The sequence below is a fragment of the Podarcis pityusensis genome (genome assembly GCF_964106645.2).
Source record: "Podarcis pityusensis genome assembly, chromosome: 1".
NCBI classification, from domain to species: Eukaryota; Metazoa; Chordata; class Lepidosauria; order Squamata; family Lacertidae; genus Podarcis; species Podarcis pityusensis.
The window spans coordinates 14,498,758-14,517,983 of record NC_138028.1 but is presented as its reverse complement, the minus strand read 5'-3'; the positions used below and the strand labels follow the sequence as shown (position 1 = coordinate 14,517,983).

The following is a 19,226-nucleotide window of genomic DNA, read 5'->3' as shown; positions in this document are numbered from 1 at the left end:
TTGCTTGGTATTCATAGAAAAAGTAGAAGTAGTTACATTTGGCCTGCCACATTTGAGAGCCAGCTAAACAAGAGAGAGACGTTTGTATGTTAAGATAACAGTAGACCAGGCAGTATGAAAGAAATTGAAGTGCAAGAAATGGGTCAGTTTCAAGCCATCCTGCAGAGATAGCATTGCGCTTGCCACACATGGCTTTTGGCATGTGAATTCATAGCTTGTGGCAAGGAGGGAAAAATGGTCCTGTTTCCCCCCCCCCTTCACATAGTTTTTGGTTTCTAAAAGATTAATGCGCACCCCACTATGCATACAAGAGTTGGTCAATTCAGTGTGTCTCTGCTATTCACAGCGCTGCTGGCATTAGAGAAATGGCACAGCTCAGTGGTAGAGAATTGGGCCCAAAGTAACAAAAGGAATTTCAGTAATGGGCAAAGCTAAGGTTCTGCACTGTAAGCTTTGGCAGCACAATTTAACAAAGATATTGACAAGCTGAAAAATGTGCAGATGATGAAGGGTCTGTAAAGCGAGCCTTATGAGGAACAGTTGAAGGAGTTGGGAGTGTTGAGCCTGGAAAAGAGGAGACAGAGGAGATACAATAGCCATCTTCAAAGAGCTTAAGGGCTGTCACATGAAGGATGAAACAAGCTTGTTTTCTCCTGCTTTGGGGAGGTAGGACTCGGAACAGTTACAAGAAAGGAGATTCCAGCTGGAATCTGTCAGAAGAACTTTCTGACAGTAAGAGCTGTTTGACAGTAGAACAGACTCCTTGAAAGGTTGTGGACTCTCCTTCCTTGGAGGTTTTTAAGCAGAGGTTGGATGCTCATCTGTCTTGGATGCTTTAGTTGAGATTCCTGTATTGCAGGGGGTTGGACATGATGACCCTTGGGGTCCCTTCCAACTCCACCAGTCCATGAATCTAAGGAACACAAAAATGTGTTTGCCCACATCTGGAGTGGAGCCTTTAACCAGGGCGCAGTAGTTTTCCAGATTAAGCTGGAGTTAAAGTGTACGATCTTTGGGACACATTAATAGGTTACCCAGTGGCAAAAAAATGAGCTAGACCCCAGGCAGTTTCCGGAAAACCTGTTGCTGTATCATTGATTGTAAGTGCCTGGTTGCGTGTTTCATCAGCTGAGAGGCAGTTAAATGAACCGCAGCAGTTCCTAAAGTGTGTTGATCATTATTCAGAGCTTTGAAAGTACAGAAGTGTCTTTTGATGTCTCTAAATAGATAAAATCCTATTTTGTCCTCTAAGGCTAGGTAAGACATCTCCACAATGTCAATGCATTTTCAGATGTATGGTCACTTATGGAACTTTTTAGAGTTGGACTGTCTCCAGTGACCACCTGTGGTTGCTCCCATGCTTTTAGGCATTTCCCCCCTACGATATCTGCTTTTTCTGTAATGGATACATAACATTTGTGGTACCCTGGTGTGTGATATGGCTGCATTGAATGTTTTATCACTTCACTTATTTATGTGTATTTAACCTGTTCTGTTAAATATTTTGAATCCCCTGAAAGCACAACCTTAGCTGGACTGCTCGACATCCTTAATTTAATTTTTAATTTAATTTTTAATTTAATTTTTTGATATTAGTGCACTTTGTCAAATTTTCTCAAGCAAGCACATGTCCCCATCCCAATAGCTAGCAGATTATGAAACCAGCGGTTTGTTTACAGTACAGTAGACCTGCAACATATGTGGGGGTTATGTTCTGAGGATAGTACATAAAGCCAAAATAGTGTATCGTCAAAACACATTGGGTGCTAATGGCAGGCAGGGTGCCAAAGTTTTTTCCCCCCAGATGACCACCCCCTTTCCACTCCCTTTTTAATTTTTTGAAGAATAGTTTTGCCAAGTCCATAATGCTGAATGCACACAAGTTAAATGCTCATCACTTGTAGGCCTACTGCATTGCTCTTTTTAATTTTGAAATATTTATATTGTGCCTTCCCAAAGAGTGCCAGATGGCTAACAAAGAAGAATGCAATATGTAAATAAAAAAAATACAATCTGCCAGTCAAATTACAGTGAAACACAAAGGTATCATCATAACAGGGCACCAAAGGTATTGTTATAACAGGGCACCAAAACCATCAGGATAGGATAACAAGATCAGTAAAAAAACAAAGTTCACTAAAACCCCTTCCACCACCATCCTAAAGATGTCCATCTGCTTGTGCAATGGAAACCCACTTGCATGGATTTTGATTTTTCTTTACTGCTCAGCAGGATCCCTAACCTTCCAGAGGACATCGGGGGGGGGGGGCGCTGCAGGGACAAGAGAAAAGGAAGCACAAGTAGATGCCCACTCTCACTAGGTTGGCTTTCACCCTGTATGGCCCAAATGTGACGTTCACTTTTTGAATTCTTCAAGAATCCTTTTTATTTCAGAATGTTAACATGCATATGACACTCTCACACTTTCATGCATGCAGGGGAATAATTGTACTGTATAAGTGAATCACAACTGAATTATCAGATGAATTTAATTCTGTAGCCCTCTCTTTCTTGAAGCCATCCTGTTTGTGCAACTAGAAAGTGTCTCATGAAAGCCATATGTTCTTCTGGGGACTCATTGCAAATATTTACCGTATTTTTCGTTCTATAGGGCGCACCGGCCCATAGGACGCACCTCGTTTTTTGGGGGGGGAAATGAATAAAAAAAATTATCCCCCCCCCGCGGCTGCCACCCCAAGCCTCGCGTGCTTCGGGCTGCAGGCTACCGCCCCAAGCCTCGCGCGCTCGGCGGGACCTCCTGCCGGGCGCGCAAGGCTTGCAGACACTCGCTCGCAGCACAGGGAGCCCTCCGGAGGGCTCCCCGTGCTTTGGGCGACAGGCTGCCGCCCGAAGCCTCGCGCGCTCGGCGGGACCTCCTGCCGGGCGCGCAAGGCTTGCAGACACTCGCCCGAAGCACGGGGAGCCCTCCGGAGGGCTCCCTGTGCTTCGGGCGACAGGCTGCCGCCCGAAGCCTCGCGCGCTCGGCGGGACCTCCTGCCGGGCGCGCAAGGCTTGCAGACACTCGCCGGGGCTGCAGGCTGCTGCCTGCAAGCCTTGTGAGCCCGCGGGAACTCCCACCGGGCTTGCAAGGCTTGCGGATAGTTTCCTGAAGCCTGGAGAGCGAGAGGGGTCGGTGCGCACCGATGCCTCTCGCTCTCCAGGCTTCAGCGAAAGCCTGCATTCGCTCCATAGGACGCACACACATTTCCCCTTCATTTTTGGAGGGGAAAAAGTGCGTCCTATGGAGCGAAAAATACGGTATGTGCCATGAATTCTGCCGTTTTAAGAACGTCTCGGTCACTCTTAATCAAGTGGACAGGGAAGGGCCTTAGCTCAGTGACGGATAATCTGCTTTGCATGTGGAAGGGCGCATGTTCAATCACTGGCATCTCCTGACACCCGTCTAAAATCCTGGAGAGGTGCTGCTGCCAGTTGGTATAGATAATACTGAGCTGAATGGACCAGCGGTCTGACTCAGTAAAAGGCAGCCTCCTACATTTCTGTGATTGGGTGCTTAATTTTTATCTTGAAGCATGGTCAGTTCTTGCTGTTATGAAAAGATTTTGAACAGTTGGTGCATTTACTGGTACAAATTCCCTTTATATAACTGGTTTGACAAATCAATGGATTGTGGGATAAGATGACAATTCAGTTTTTCTTACTGGATTCTGACTATTTCCGGTATACCTCGACTTTCTCCATGCATTCGTATTGCCATTCAGAAAGTTCAGTCTGTGTTCTTCCCCTCCATTAGAGTTCAGTAGCTCTATTGCTCCAATCTGAAGTAGTCAGTGAAGCTCATTTGGAGATTGCAGCCAAATTCAACATACCACATAGTCGTTTAAATCCCTTGAATCCGAGTTTGTACCAGTTGCTTTCTGTGCAGTGGTGGAGAAAAAGGAATAAAATAGAATCCCTTGCAGATTCTTTCCTCCGTTTAGCATGTTCTGCTGAACAGATGAAACTACAAATTGCAGAGATGAGCAGTAAACTTTTTACAGAGGTGTGGATATACTGCAATTTGCTGGATTTATAGACGGCTTATTGTGAATATCCCTGGCCAGAAGTTTTTGCAGAACTTCTGCATTCCAAGCTAATCAGAAGTCTGTATCAAATTAACACAAAACTCTGTAGAGGGCAACAAGGGTGGTGCTGAAATTGAGGGTTGGGGTAAGGTCTGTGTGAATCCTTCTAAGTGCTTTCAGTTCAGCATTTGTGATCAAAGCTAAGGTGTTAAATGGAGCAGAACAGTGTATAGGAAGGATTTCCCATTCTTCTGTTGCATACCTACCCAACTGCTGAAAATCATATGTATCGACAGAAGTTGGTTTTAAAGGTCTTCACATTTTCTTCCCACCCTTCTCTGCAGCAGTTCAAAAGTGCCTTGCACTATTTCTGTTTCTTTCTAAAGGTTTATTCTTGACAGGTAAGGCAGAGGAATGCTAAGTGAATGGAATTATACAGTGGTGAAATTTCTAGCTGGAAATTTTCTTAATATAGGGGAAACAATTACCAGCTGATCATGAAATTCGTCCATTTATATATAAACTGAGAGATGACAGGCTGGAGAGTCCTGAAAATATATTATGATGGGCCTTGTCTGGTATACCTGAACTGAATTTCTAGTGTTTGTAATTTATTCTTTCTGCCTGCCTAACAGTTATGTGAGCAGCCCAATGCTTAATCGAGCACCATTGTTGCAAGTCCTTTCTTTTGAGGATCTTCTTTTGAGGATCACACATAGCTGTCTTCTTGTAGATCAATGTACAGCCCTAATAGCAAACGTTTGAGGCTTCCAAATATATTTTATTTGGACAAAGGCATGTTTGATATTCTGAGTCTACTAATCATTTGAATGTTTAAAGCCAAGCATCTAATTGCAAATGTAAATTGTTAAGTGAGATGTTGCTATGCAGTGTTCTGCCAACTTTTACCCATACTAGTGTAAGATTTGTCTTCTCTTTCCTGCTTTCTTTGTGCTTCGGCATTGTTTTCATTGAGGCTCCCAACTGAATATGAGAGGAACGGGAGATTTGAGGGCTCAAGGTGAGGGTAACTATTTTTTTGCTTAAAATGTTAACCTTAGATGTTTTACACTCTTTCCCCCCCTCCACTCCTTCGAGGGATCTAAGCAGTAGGACACTGGTGGTGGTATCTGTCCAACTTAACGAATATGTAAAACTAAGATTGCCTCCTATACTCAAAGCTGTGATTAAATCACTTATATTACATGATTCTGACTTTTCATGCATACACCCTGACCAAAATCTAGCCTCTCGGAGGCATGCAGTGACTATTCGATTGTAGCTGAGAGAGCCAGCAGATTTCGGGACAGTTCAGAAAGGAGACTTCCCCAATTAGCCTGAAATTGTCATTGAAAACTCTCTGCCATTGTCAAGTAGAGAAGGGGAAAATATAAGAAGAAATGTTTTTTGCCTACAGTAGAAGGCTTTTCTTTTTTTATTACCTTTCAGCACAAAGGCCAGATTCATGTGACTAAGAATTAATCACAGAAATGTCTATAAGAGAGCCTTGGTTTTGAATGGTGGGCTCGTTTTCCTACAGAAGTTCTAGGATTTCATTAACAGATATGAAAACCTGGATTGAATTATGCTGAGAGCCTGTTAGAAAGACTCAAATACTGGATCATGGAATAAAGTGCTGCTCCTGTCTTTGGACACCACTTGAAACAGTTACCTCTGGAAGTGTCTTTATTATGTCTGGTTCTGATTCCATACACAAAGCTTAACACTACCAGATGCCTTTCCCCCCCAAAACTTGATATCTGCCTGCCTTCAAGGCGGCAGGGCTGCTAATTCACAGGTTGAAGTAGATATGAAATTCTAGAAATGCCTGTGACTTCTAATTTTTTTCATAGCCCTTCCAAAAAGGATAGGGGAAATTGGGACGGGAAGGCAACAATATGGGGAATTTGTCTTTTTTGTATATTTGATACAAGCGTGTTTTCACCCAGAAGTGTGCAGCCCAGGGAACTGTTGGCAGCATTCATTCAATGGCTGCTGGCGGAGTCATGCTTGCTGCTTTCACTAGATCACCAGGTTTGATAGTATGCTTCAATTCTAATCACCGTAGTTGAACATTTTCCCGTCACTTACAATCCCTTCCAGTTTTGTCTGCAGAGTTTATTCATTTTAAAATAAAAGTAGAGGTTAATTCTATGATCCTTCCTGGAACTAAACTTAAAGGGCAGTTTTTAAAACATCGTTATTACTACTTGAATGTGATAGTTTTAAAAAAACTGCTCTCAACTTGTAGGAAAGTGGGAAGTCAGTCTGCTTCCAGCAAAGTTAGGGGGAAAGGGGTCCTAAGGGATCTTTCACATGTAATTGATAGTGCCCCATGTTGGGAAGACTTAAATCGTGACATGCAGAGTTTGCATTAAAAGTCCCCAGCACCAAATTCTACATTTAGTGTATTATGTATATTTGGCATTCCCTGATGATGGGAAATGAAAGATGATTTGCAGCAGAGAGAATCAGTGTCCTGGGGAAAGGTTTCATCACACCCACACATGTGAGACTTCTCTATTTCACATCTCCCCCTCTGAAACCTGTTTTTGTAAGGGGAGGGGAAGGAAGCCTTGGAGGTGAGCGCCACGTATTTTCATATAACACCTCGTTGGCTTGAGCTCTATTGGGCTTTCCCCCTAATTCAGATGTTGCTAGGCACTAACAGGAGCTTTTAATCGCAGCGGGGCTTGGTAAGCAGTTGCCGAGAGAGCATGCTTAATAATGCATGCTGCAAAGTCTTTTACTAACATAATGGCTTTCACTGACATAACAACTCGGAAAGGAAATGGGCTCATCTGGTATGAATACTAAGGCTTTGTTTCCTTTCAGCCGCAACGTGTCCGTTGACCAGAAGGATGACAACAAAGAAGCCAAGCCCCGCTCACTACGATTCACCTGGAGCATGAAGACCACCAGCTCCATGGACCCTAACGATATGATGAGGGAAATCCGCAAGGTCCTGGACGCCAATAACTGTGACTATGAACAGAGGGAGCGTTTCTTGCTTTTCTGTGTCCATGGAGACGGCCACGCAGAGAACCTCGTGCAATGGGAGATGGAGGTGTGTAAGCTGCCAAGACTGTCGCTGAACGGAGTTCGCTTCAAAAGGATATCGGGAACATCCATAGCTTTTAAAAACATTGCTTCCAAAATTGCCAATGAATTAAAGCTGTAATGGGAAGAGCAATCAAGTTTGTAAATTTAAAAGTAGCAAATTTCAAGTGGTTTTTTTGTTTTGTTTTGTTTTGTTTTTTTGAGAACACCAATGGAAATGTATAGAATAATATTTAGGGCAATAATTTCTGCATCTTCTGAATCATGATATTAAAACTGTTGAGACAAGCTGCTGAGCTGGGAGGGAGAATTGGACTTTTTATATATATACATATATATATATATATATGCACTACAGCATTAAAGTTGCCTACTATGTAAAATATTATTCCCTTCTGCTTTATTTCCATTGCTCTGAGTCTTGGCGAACAATCTGAAACACACAAATATATACCTTTGAATATTCCTCTTGTTTGTGTGGATGTGTGAATGTACCGTATGTGTGTATAATTATAATATAAAAAGTATTATATGTAAACCATTTAAAGCATTAGAGCTGTACTGGTACCTCTTTTTTGGGCTACTTTTGGTGCTAAAATTGAAATGGCCAAGATGGAGACACTTAAGAATACGTTAAACAAAGCTAATGAGCTCACCAGTAAATTCAGGCTTTGCAATTCACTGCTGTGTTTAAGAATAGTATGAAGGGTTTGGGTTTATGGTTGTGAACAGTATTCCTGTGGTTTCTTATTTGCTCTCATGAGGTAACTTAAAACTCGTGTTTTTTTTCCCCCTCAAGTCTTGCAATCTTTCTCCCACCTATTTATTATTATTTAAGTCTGGAATCAAAATTAAAACTACACATTTGTGATAATTAAAACTGTGGAGAAATGCTTCAAGTTTTTATTTTTCCTTGCTAAGCAAAAGTTGAGCATTTTATCTTCTTGATCCTTTCTCCTCAAGGTTTTTACTAGAACAAATTGCATTTTTTATTATTTTTTGTCATTTTATTTTGGGCCACTTTGCTCTTGCATTGCTCCTGTTCACTCCAGTGGGGCCGGTTCAGGGAACATTCCTGGGGAATTGTGCCCGTAACGTATCCTTTTTAACACAGATGGGCAGTATCCAGCACTCCCCTTCTGCTACCGCAAGACAGTTGTGCTAGCAGAACAGAACTTTCCCCACCTCTCCTCCTCAGTCCCCCACGCACCGTCGAAATCAGCTCTGGAAAGTTGGGGAACCCTCCCAAAAAGATCTGGGTGCCATGCGCAGGGATAGGAGAGGAAATGGAATAGCCACTGTTCCAGAGGAATTCCACTGGCGCTGTTTTGGATGCAACCCTTTTTGTTGAGGTAGAAATGTGTTTATCAGCAGGCTTACTGGAACATGTCTTTCGTTGGGTGTTATCCTGTGGTAGCTTTGTGTTATAGAAGCTCTTTCATTAGCACAAGGCGAGGCACCCCGATTTCATCAACCTCCATACCAATTGCAGTCCTCTATACCATAACCCGTACTATTCAGGGGTTTCCTCCAGTGTTAGAAACTGAGATATGAAAGCTAGGAGCTAAATGGCACCTTAAACCTAGGTTATGGGTACAACAACGGAATGGCATGCTTAACAACAACAACAACAACAACAATTTATTATTTATACCCCGCCCATCTGGCTGAGTTTCCCCAGCCACTCTGGGCGGCTTCCAACAAAACACTAAAATACAATAACCTATTAAACATTAAAAGCTTCCCTAAACAGGGCTGCCTTCAGATGTCTTCTAAAAGTTTGGTAGTTATTTTTCTCTTTGACATCTGGTGGGAGGGCGTTGCACAGGGCGGGTGCCACTACCGAGAAGGCCCTCTGCCTGGGTCCCTGGTTCCTCGCAGCGAAGCCAAGTTACAACAAGTATACAAAGCTGAAAATGAATGAACTGCAGCTAAAACATTATGTTCATTTTTCACATGCTCTAGTCCTTCCCCTGCCCGCCCACCCTAATATTCTTAAGAGGGTCTCTTCTCCAGTCTTCAGAGAGTAACTGGAAGTGAGGAGGCAGAAAAGGGTCCTCCTTTCCTTCCACTCTGCAGTTTTAATCTGAAATCTTAGGTGCAGTACTGCGCCCAGAGCTGAGAAAAGGCTCACACTAATGAAGTTCCCTGTTGCAAAATGAGCCTAAAGCAATGGGAGTTTCGAACACTGGCTACCCCAACCCTCAGGAGGAGCTTTTGGGGGACAGAGGGTAGGAGGGACCAGAAAAAATCAGCTACCCCTCCTTGCACAAGCTGAAGCATCTCTGCTAGCAGAAAGTCACCATGGGATGGAACCCATTTTCTATAGGACAGAAGCCAGCCAAGAAAGGACAAGAGCGGGAGAAGTCTTGAATTCCAGTTAATGGGAGAATTGTCCCATGACTAAAATGCTGACTGTCTTGACCATTAATGCTGGGGGTGGGGGGATTACCAGTGCTTGCAAAAATAAGTGAGGAAAGTACTACCTCTCCCTGTCAATTTTTCTGTTCTATTCTAAATTGGCCTTCCGCAACCCTCCAGATACTTTGGACTCCCATCAGCTCCAGCCAGAATGTTTAATGATAAAGGAAGGTGGTAGATTTAGTGGTTTGTTTGTTTGTTTTTTGTTGGAAGCTGCCCAGAGTGGCTGGGGCAACCCAGTCAAGTGGGTAAAGTATGGAATTTTTTTTCATTATTATTCTTTAGTGCAAAACAATTGGAGGGATACCAGTTTGTACTAAATCAACCTAATAGCTGCCAGGGCAAAAGCCAGTGGCCACTCTTCCTTCGCAAACTGTTAACTTGTATACAGGAGATTTTGTCCTTAAAGCAAAAAAAAAAAAAAGTGATTAAAAGAGGGCTGCCTTTTGCCTGCAAGTGTAAAGGCAGTTGGGGCCCTCTTCTTGATACATATCTAAACTACTAAAAAGATTCTGCACATGCAGACACAAACACCAAGCATATTTTGAGACGTGGAAGCAATTGGAACAAATCTGTGTGCTCACAGAATCGGGGTTTGCAAGCTTCGTATCTGAAACCTTTTCCGTTCCATTGTATCAGGAAAAGGGACAGCGTGAGACAGCGGTTGTAAGGTTGTTGGTATGAACTATCACGCTGAGTAGCTAAGTCTGGTTCCTGGGCCTTTATCCATACCTCTCTTTTCTTAGTCATTACCAAAGAATTGGGGGGGACGCGGGTGGCGCTGTGGGTTAAACCACAGAGCCTTGGACTTGCCGATCAGAAGGTTGGCGGTTTGAATCCCCGTGACAGGGTGAGCTCCCGTTGTTCGGTCCCTGCTCCTGCCAACCTAGCAGTTCGAAAGCACGTCAAAGTGCAAGTAGATAAATAGGTACCGCTCCAGCGGGAAGGTAAATGGTGTTTCCGTGTGCTGCTCTGGTTCGCCAGAAGCAGCTTAGTCATGCTGGCCACATGACCCGGAAGCTGTACGCCGGCTCCCTCGGCCAATAAAGTGAGATGAGCGCCGCAACCCCAGAGTCGGCCACGACTGGACCTAATGGTTAGGGGTCCCTTTACCCTTACCAAAGAATTGCACACCATCTGTGAAATCATCATCACTGAAAACCTTTAATCAAAATAATAAAAATAAAAAACCTGCTGGGATCACTGCATTGCAGAATATATTTTATGATTTGCATTGTATAGATTCTCCATATCTGTTGGTCTTAAGAACCCAGAAGTGACCAACCTTTTCTATGAGACAACACTTCTAGCGACAGCTACCAAAATGGATATGTCTTCTTTGCATCAAAGCACAGAACAGCATCATCTTGTTCGTTCTTCTGGTTATATGAAATGTCCTTCAATACCTAGATTTGATATGGGCTTAATTACCTAACATAATTTTCATGTGGGTCCTCTTGTGTGATTTAGTGCTTGTGGCCCCCAGTCCAGCAAAGCACAAGCGTGGAAAGAGCTTTATTTTACATTACTTTTAAAACATACTTGATGCACCTGTCTTGAGTTCAGCCTAGGAGGCCAATACTGAATGTTTCACATCCAATTTTACATCAGTGTAAAACTTCCTTGCAAACATTCTATACTAGTTAAAAGGGACGCGGGTGGCGCTGTGGTCTAAACCACTGAGCCTCTTGGGCTTGTGGATCAGAAGGTTGGCAGTTCGAATCCCCACAGTGGGGTGAGCTCCCATTGCTCTGTCCCAGCTCCTGCCAACCTAGCAGTTCAGAAGCTCACCAGTGCAAGTAGATAAATAGGTACAGCTGGGGCGGGAAGGTAAATAGCATTTCCATGCACTCTGTTTTCCGTCACAGTGTTCCATTGTGCCAGAAGTGGTTTAGTCATGCTGGCCACATGACCCGGAAAGCTGTCTGTGGACAAACGCCAGCTCCCTCAGCCTGAAAGCAAGATGAGCGCCACATCCCATAGTCACCTTTGACTGGACTCTTTACCTATTGGTTAAAAGCATCCTAAGCCAGCCTTAGTGTTTTCTATAATCAACTCCAGTTGCTGGTGGCTGAGATAAAGGTTATCATGACTGTAGAAGAAAGTATAAAATGTCTGGTTTTTGAAACTGCTTGGTATGTATAGATATTTGATTGTTGAACAACAGCTGTAATGGGCATTGCTTCTCCCATTTTGTTAAAGCAGTAAACATTTCAAGGCACAAACTCTTAGGTGAGTATCTAGATCTCTAGTTTAGAATTTTTTAAAAACTATTTAGGCCTTTTTTGTGCAGCTACAATAGGTTATGAGAATTCCTTGTAGAAGCACATAAAGTATGACCAAACCAAAGGTCTAAATAATCGGTGCTTTTTCATCACAAATTATTTTCTATTGTGTTTTAGGTCTCGCTTGCGTGCTCTCTCTCTCTCTCTCTCTCTCACACACACACACACACACACACAAACACAGAGAGAAAGATAGACTCAAAATACAAGTTATAGAAAATACTTGGTGATGACAAGAGCACCATTTATTTAGAATGTACAATAAGTTTGCTGAATGGTACTTTTCCATATTTATGGTCGCTGGTACGGTTATTCTAAAACACACTTTCTATAAGACATTTGATGAAAGCTTCTTAGTAAAGTTGCACTCTGCTTCTGTTTACCAATTCCTTCAAAACATGACATTATCGTAAGTACAGGAGAAGAGCCCGGCTGGATCCAACCAAAGGTCCATCCTGTTCCTCACTGTGGAAACTTGCAAGCATGACGTGAGAGCAACTGCCCTCTTCCCACTTGTGATTCTCAGCAACTGGTATCCAGAGGCTTTTTGCTTGCGATACTGCAGGTGTTATGTAACCTTCATGGGTACCAATAGCCTTGTTCTCAGTTGAATTTGTCCTGCATATTTTTAAGGTGATCCAAGTTGGTGGTCACTGTGTGAAGTGCTTTCTTTCCCCCCTAAAACTTCCCTACATTCATGTTGTGAACCGCCCTGAGATCTACACATGAAATGGCCGTATGCACGTTTAATAAACAATAAAAAAAAAATAGCATTCAGTTTCATTGGTCAGCCTAGAGTATTATTATGAGAGAGGCTGAAAAACATCTTGCTCTCTGCTTCCTCCTCACCATGTGTAGTTTTCTACGTTTCTAGCATGTCTCCCTTCCCCCCCCCCCAAACTAAAATGTCACAAATGTCATAACCTTTCTAGCTGACCTGCCATTGTGGTTTTGAATACCACCTGCAGCATTCTGGAGAGCTTTCACCCTCTTGACTTGACCTTTCCGATTTCCTTTTTGCCAGTTCCCTCATTTTGGGAAATTTTTCTCTCTTGAAGTCAAATGTGTTGGAACTCACCCACTTACATATTGTGTCAAATCTGTTTGGTCATGATCCCAACCAATCGATTCCAGTCAGTTCCAACACAACATTTTGCATTACACTAAAGACAAAGTCCAGGGTAATGTCTTCTCTGGTCAATTCCATGACCAACTGTTCTAGGATACAGACATTAGGGTATCTAGAAATTTTGCCTCTTTGTTGTTACTTTGGATCTGTGTGCTGGCCTGATTTTAAATCAACTATTTGAAATAAGATGGGACTTCCTGACCTCCTTTGTGAAAGTACCTCACCACCTGCTCCCCCACCCCAATTTATTTATTTTTCAGATTTATAAACCAGAAGTTGCCAAAGTAGCATACACTAAGATAAAATACAAAAAGAATGCACTCTAAAAATAATAAAACTATTTCTAACAATTCCTAAAGCAATAAAAACCCTTTTTATGGTTGTGCAATTAATATTCCCGAAGTTGACTGGGTCCCACTTCAGGGAAAGGCTTCTTAAACTAAAAAATCTACAATCTACAACATAACAACGCTTGGCACCTGTTAATTTCATCTGGTGACTGATTCCAGAGGGCTGGAGCTGCAACACTAAAAATCCATTTCTTCCATTGGTGGTTACATGGAGAACTCTTCCCACAGTCCTATGCATGCAGCCCACCGCTATTTGTGCAAAGGCTCAGTGCCCCGACACATCCAGCGATGCCCTCATGTTTGTTTTATAAAAAATATTTATACGCCGCTATATCATAGAAAGCCAAAACTGTTTACCCACAAGAATGTTTATATACAATAAAATAATATTGGAGATACAGGCTGTTGTTTTTTTTACTGCTTTCTGCTACCAACGCCCAAACCCAAGCATTGCACAAAAACTTGCCTGGGCCCCTGCCATAGTTTCACTTTCAGGGCTCTCAGTTTCAAATTTTGACTCCTAACTCTACTGTATTTAGCTGATGATCTTACACCACTGAACCTTTTTCCTGATTATGAGGATGTGCTAATGTTCAGTACACTCTTGAGTGACTTTTTGCTGTTCCCCCCTCCCTTCTGCACCCCAGTGCCCCCCTCCAAGGCTCCAGAGAATTGGAACCTCGCAAACAGGCTGGAAGCTAGTGTGGAGGACTTTAGGGGAAACGGAAAGCTTTCAAATATTGCTGCCTCCTCTCTTCCATTTGCAGAGGTTCTCCACTCCCTAAGCTCGCCGGTTCCCTGTTGGCACTCACAAAGATCTCAACTGTATAGCTAGCTCAGTTGGGTAAAGCATGGCGCTGATAACACGAAGGTTGCAGGTTTGATCCCCGTATGGGACAGCTGCATGTTCCTGCATTGCAGGGGATTGATCAGAGGGTGGGTGGGTGTGGGGGACTCCCTGGTCCTGAATGGGACAACTGTGCCCCTGAAGGAGCAGGTGTGCAGCTTGGGAGTCATTTTGGACTCACAGCTGTCCATGGAGGCACAGGTCAGTTCTGTGTCCAGGGCAGCTGTCTACCAGCTCCATCTGGAATGCAGGCTGAGACAACTACCTGCTTGTAGACTGTCTTGCCAGAGTGGTGCATGCTCTGGTTATCTCCCGCTTGGACTACTGCAATGTGCTCTGAATACCTGAAGGAGCGTCTCCACCCCCATCGTTCTGCCCAGACACTAAGATCCAGCGCTGTGGGCCTTCTGGCAGTTCCTTCATTGCGAGAAGTGAGGTTACAGGGAACCAGGCAGAGGGGCTTCTCGGTAGTGGTGCCCGCCCTGTGGAACGCCCTCCCATCAGATTTCAAGGAAGTAAACAACTATCTGATGTTTAGAAGACATCTGAAGGTTTAGGGAAGTTTTTAATGACTGATGTTTTAATGTATTTTTATTCTTTTGTTGGAAGCTGCCCAGAGTGACTGGGGAAACCCAGCCAGATGGGTGGGGTATAAATAAATTATTATTATTATTATTATTATTATTAATCCTCAGGGTCCCTTCCAACTCTACAATTCTGTGACTTGCAGAAGCTGATTCTCCTGCTGTGCCTTACATATAGCTTTAATGTTGTTTCCAACAGCGTAGCTGAGACAAACTCGGGCAAGGGCAAATTGAACAACCTGTTCTACTAAAGTTTCTGTTTCACACTCAAGAGATAAACCTCTTAGAGCTCAGTAGGACTTGCTCCCAGGGAAGTGTTTACGGGATTGCTGCCTAAAAATTTCATCTGAAACTCTAAATTTCCAAGCTGTGTGACCATGACGCCCCAGAATCCTCAAATTTACCTGCATGTATATCACAATGGCAAGTAACTTCCCCTGAAGGGGTTCTGTAAATGTGGTGTGTGTTTTCATTTGGGGGGCAAGGGCTTTCCAACCCTACTCCTGCCCTATGCATGCAGAGGAAGAAGAAGAGTTTGGATTTGATATCCCACTTTATCACTACCTGAAGGAGTCTCAAAGCGGCTAACAATCTCCTTTCCCTTCCTCCCCCACAGCAAACACTCTGTGAAGTGAGTGAGGCTGAGAGACTTCAGAGAAGTGTGACTAGCCCAAGGTCACCCAGCAGCTGCATGTGGAGGAGCGGAGAACCGAACCTGGTTCACCAGAATACGAGTCCACCGCTCTTAACCACTACACCACACTGGCTTCCTCAACCTCAAGGTTGAGCAAGCAGCTCAACCTTCAGCAATCTAATGCCCTCCATGCTGGTTGGTGGCTGACGGAGGTTGTTATCTAGATCACCTGGAGGGCAGCAGCTTCGTGAAGTGCCTTCTGCAGCATGCAGGGCTCTGGGCAGAAAAATCGGCACAGAAGGGTTTTCCCGAGGGCAGGAAGCTCTGGGAAACATTGCTTGCCCTTAGGACGCACATGGATTCTCTGCAATACAAAGTGGCTGTGTTGACAGTTGCTCTGGAAACCAAAGCACTGGCCGTTCCGAGTCCAGCAGCTTAATGTCACAACCACAGAGCGGTTTGTTCACTGCCGAATGCCACCAAGCCATCACACAGTAAGAAGTGCAGCCTTTAGTGACCAGATTTGGTCACACATTTCTTTGAAACCATTGGGACCCAGGGCCACATGTTTTCCCCCCCTGGTGACGGAGAACACAGGGTCTTATTCATAGTGAGCTGCTAGGAAGAGCGAGGCCATCTCTTCCCTCTGCCCGTTTTGGGTGGGAGGGGGAAGAGAATTTACTACAGTTAAATTGCCATTTTAATTTTACAAATTGTCTTCATCTGCCCGCATTTGAAAAGATAGGAAACATGCAAACACCCTTTTAATTTATCCGTATCTTCTTCCTTGGCGATCTCTTGTAGCCTAGTAAGATTGTCTTCCATAAATACGGTTTTAACAATGAGTCCGTAAGTGACTGTGGAGGCCATATATCACCGGTTGGATCCTGCCTCCTCCAAGACCATGCGTAGAAATAGGACTAACACGTGGGTTCTGCAACAAAATGGTGCAGCGTGGGCTGTTCCTGTGCTCTTTTATTAAGGGCTTTTGATATTTTTGCGAACCTTGGGCTGCAGCTCGGTGGTAGAGCATCTGTTTGGCATGCATAAGGTCCCAGATTCTATCCTCGGTATCTTCAGGCAGGGAGTGTTCTCTGTCTGAAACATCTGAGTTTTACTGCCACTCAGTGTGTAACAGTACTGAGTTAAATGGAACAATGGCCTGACTCAGTTTAAGGCAGTTTAATAATAATAATAATAATAATAATAATAATAATAATAATAATTTATTTATACGCCGCCAATGTGGATGAGTTTCCCCAGCCACTCTGGGTGGTTCCCAATCAAGTGTTAAAAACAATACAGCATTAAATATTAAAAACTTCCCTAAACAGGGCTGCCTTCAGATGTCTTCTAAAAGTCTGGTAGTTGTTCTTCTCTTTGACATCTGGTGGGAGGACGTTCCACAGGGCGGGTGCCACTACCGAGAAGGCCCTCTGCCTGGTTCCCTGTAACCTCACTTCTCACAATGAGGGAACTGCCAGAAGGCTCTCAGCGCTGGACCTCAGTGTCCGGGCTGAACGATGGGGGTGGAGACGCTCCTTCAGGTATACTGGACCAATGCCATTAAGGGCTTTAAAGATCAGCACCAACACTTTGAATTGTGCTCGGAAACGTACTGGGAGCCAATGCAGATCTCTCAGGACCGGTGTTATGTGGTCTTGGCGGCCACTCCCAGTCACCAGTCTAGCTGCCGCATTCTGGATTAATTGCAGTTTCCGGGTCACCTTCAAAGGGAGCCCCACGGGTCACCGTAAAAAAGGTAGTTTTCTATGTTGGGTTTATTATTAAAATCATTTCTATACCCCTTTTCATAGAATCACAGAGTTGGAAGGGACCCCTCAGCTAATTCATCCATGGCCACCCAAATTCTGCTTAAAAACTTCCAATGAATATTTATTTATTTAACCCCTCCCGTCTGACTGTGTCTCCCTAGCCACTCTGGGCAGCTTACAGAACATATAAAACATAGTAACATATCAAACATGAAAAACTTCCCAATACAGAGCTGCCTTGAAGGAGAGTCCACAAACCTTCGAAAAGAAGTTTGCTCCACTGTCAAAACAGCTCTTACTGTCAAAAAGTTCTTCCTGATGTTTAGTCGGAATCTCCCTTCTTGTGACTCGAAGCCACTAGTTCGAGTCCTACCGTCCAAGGCAGGAGAAAACAAGCTTGCTCCCTCTTCCATGTGACAGCCCTTCAGATATTTGAACATGGCTATCGTCTCTCCTCCCAGTCTACTCTTTTCCAGGCTAAACATACCCAGTTCCCTCAACCGCTCCTCATCAGGCTTGGTTTCCGGACCCTTGATCATCTTGGTGGCCCTCTCTGCAAACATTACAGCTTGTCAACATCCTTCTTAAAGCGTGGCACCCAGAATCGGACACCATATTTCAGGGACTGATTGTTTTGATGCTGCTCTGTAGCTCCTCCACACAGCATTCATGTGGCAGTATTGGAGAAGGACGCCTTGCAAGAGACCCCCAAACTGGAGCCTCCCCACCCCCACTCCCAGTTAACAGGACTAAAGGTAAAGGTAAAGGGACCCCTGACCATTAGGTCCAGTTGTGGCCGACTCTGAAGTTGCGGCGCTCATCTGGCTTTATTGGCCGATGACTAAGCATGACTAAGCTGCTTCTGACGAACCAGAGCAGTGCACGGAAATGCCGTTTACCTTCCCACTGGAGCGGTACCTATTTATCTACTTGCCCTTTGACGTGCTTTCGAACTGCTAGGTTGGCAGGAGCTGGGACTGAACAACGGGAGCTCACCCCCTCGCGGGGATTCGAACCACCGACCTTCTGATCGGCAAGCCCTAGGCTCAGTGGTTTAGATCACAGCGCCACCCACATCCCTATAGTTAACAGGACTACCACTCTGGAATTTATAGCAGGGCTAAAAACTAGCACAAAGTGAAGGCTAGGAAGTGGTAATGACTGCAGTGGCCACAAGATGGCGCTCAGATGCAAAGACGCAAAGAAAGATGCTGCTTTTTTTGTCTTGCCATAGACAGCACCTCAAAATACCACAGCAATTTAGTAACAAGGGAGGGAATGCCAGGATTTAATTTGGTTTGCTGATAAAAGTGTTGGTTGGTTTAGGTTTTTTGTTTTTTAAACATATTTTTAGCCTTTCCTTTTCCCTGGCAAAGCCCCAGAACAGCATTCTGCTATCTTTACAACACAGCAAAATGCAAATTAGCAGTCAAGTAAATATTAAATGATCTGTGAAATCAAAACAATCGTGAGAATGAAAGCAGCAACAATAAATGGCACTGCTGTTGGCATCGGTGGCTTCAGATAGCTGGGGAAGAACAGTGCTGGTGGAGAGACAACAATGGCTGAAGCCAGCCAGCCAGCCCCCAGACTAGTGCTTTAGCCAGCCTTTGCCTGGGGCTCTCCAGAGGTTTCGGACTATGGCTGTGTCCGTACTACAGTGTTGATGCATTCATGGGTTGCTGGTTCGATGTGGGTGTTTCTCTGCCTTCATCCGCACATGAGTGTTTTTAATTTCATGCCTCTAAAATTTCTCGCTTCCTGGCCAAAGGTATCTGATTGCGTTCGTGCCGATGTGGTGTCCAAACTTTTTTCAAAGAGGGCCGGATTTGATGAAGTGAAGGGCCGTGAGGGCCAACCAAGGGGCCAACCCAAAGTTGTTTGAGCTTTTTTTAGGATGGAAGTTATTGAGGGTTTTTTTAAGGATTGGAGTTGTTGAGGTTTTTTAGGATTTTACCTCAGAAACTAAACTGCCACAGGGGCCAGATTAAACCAACTGGCGGACCGGATTAGGCCCCCCAAGTGGACTTTGGACATGCCTGACAAGAGTTAAGACCTGGTCACCAAGGGAACAGACTGCCGTGAGAGATGGTGGGCTTTCTTTCGCCTGAAGTAT

At 44.2% G+C, this 19,226-nt stretch overlaps 1 protein-coding gene across 8 annotated transcripts in view; it reads left to right on the top strand.

Moving 5' to 3' along the window:
- Window positions 1-7,468, top strand: part of MARK3 (microtubule affinity regulating kinase 3) — a 69,221-nt gene extending 61,753 nt beyond the window's left edge. For 4 of the 8 annotated variants that reach the window (XM_081024106.1, XM_081024105.1, XM_081024109.1 and 1 more), the window contains 2 exons: window positions 5,002-5,046; window positions 6,861-7,468. In XM_081024106.1, the coding sequence (XP_080880232.1) occupies window positions 5,002-5,046; window positions 6,861-7,206 (391 nt within the window). In that variant the 3' untranslated portion in view covers window positions 7,207-7,468. The remainder of the gene's footprint in view (window positions 1-5,001; window positions 5,047-6,860) is intronic. The other 4 variants (XM_081024110.1, XM_081024108.1, XM_081024112.1 and 1 more) reach the window with 1 other exon arrangement.
- Window positions 7,469-19,226: the final 11,758 nt, after the last annotated feature.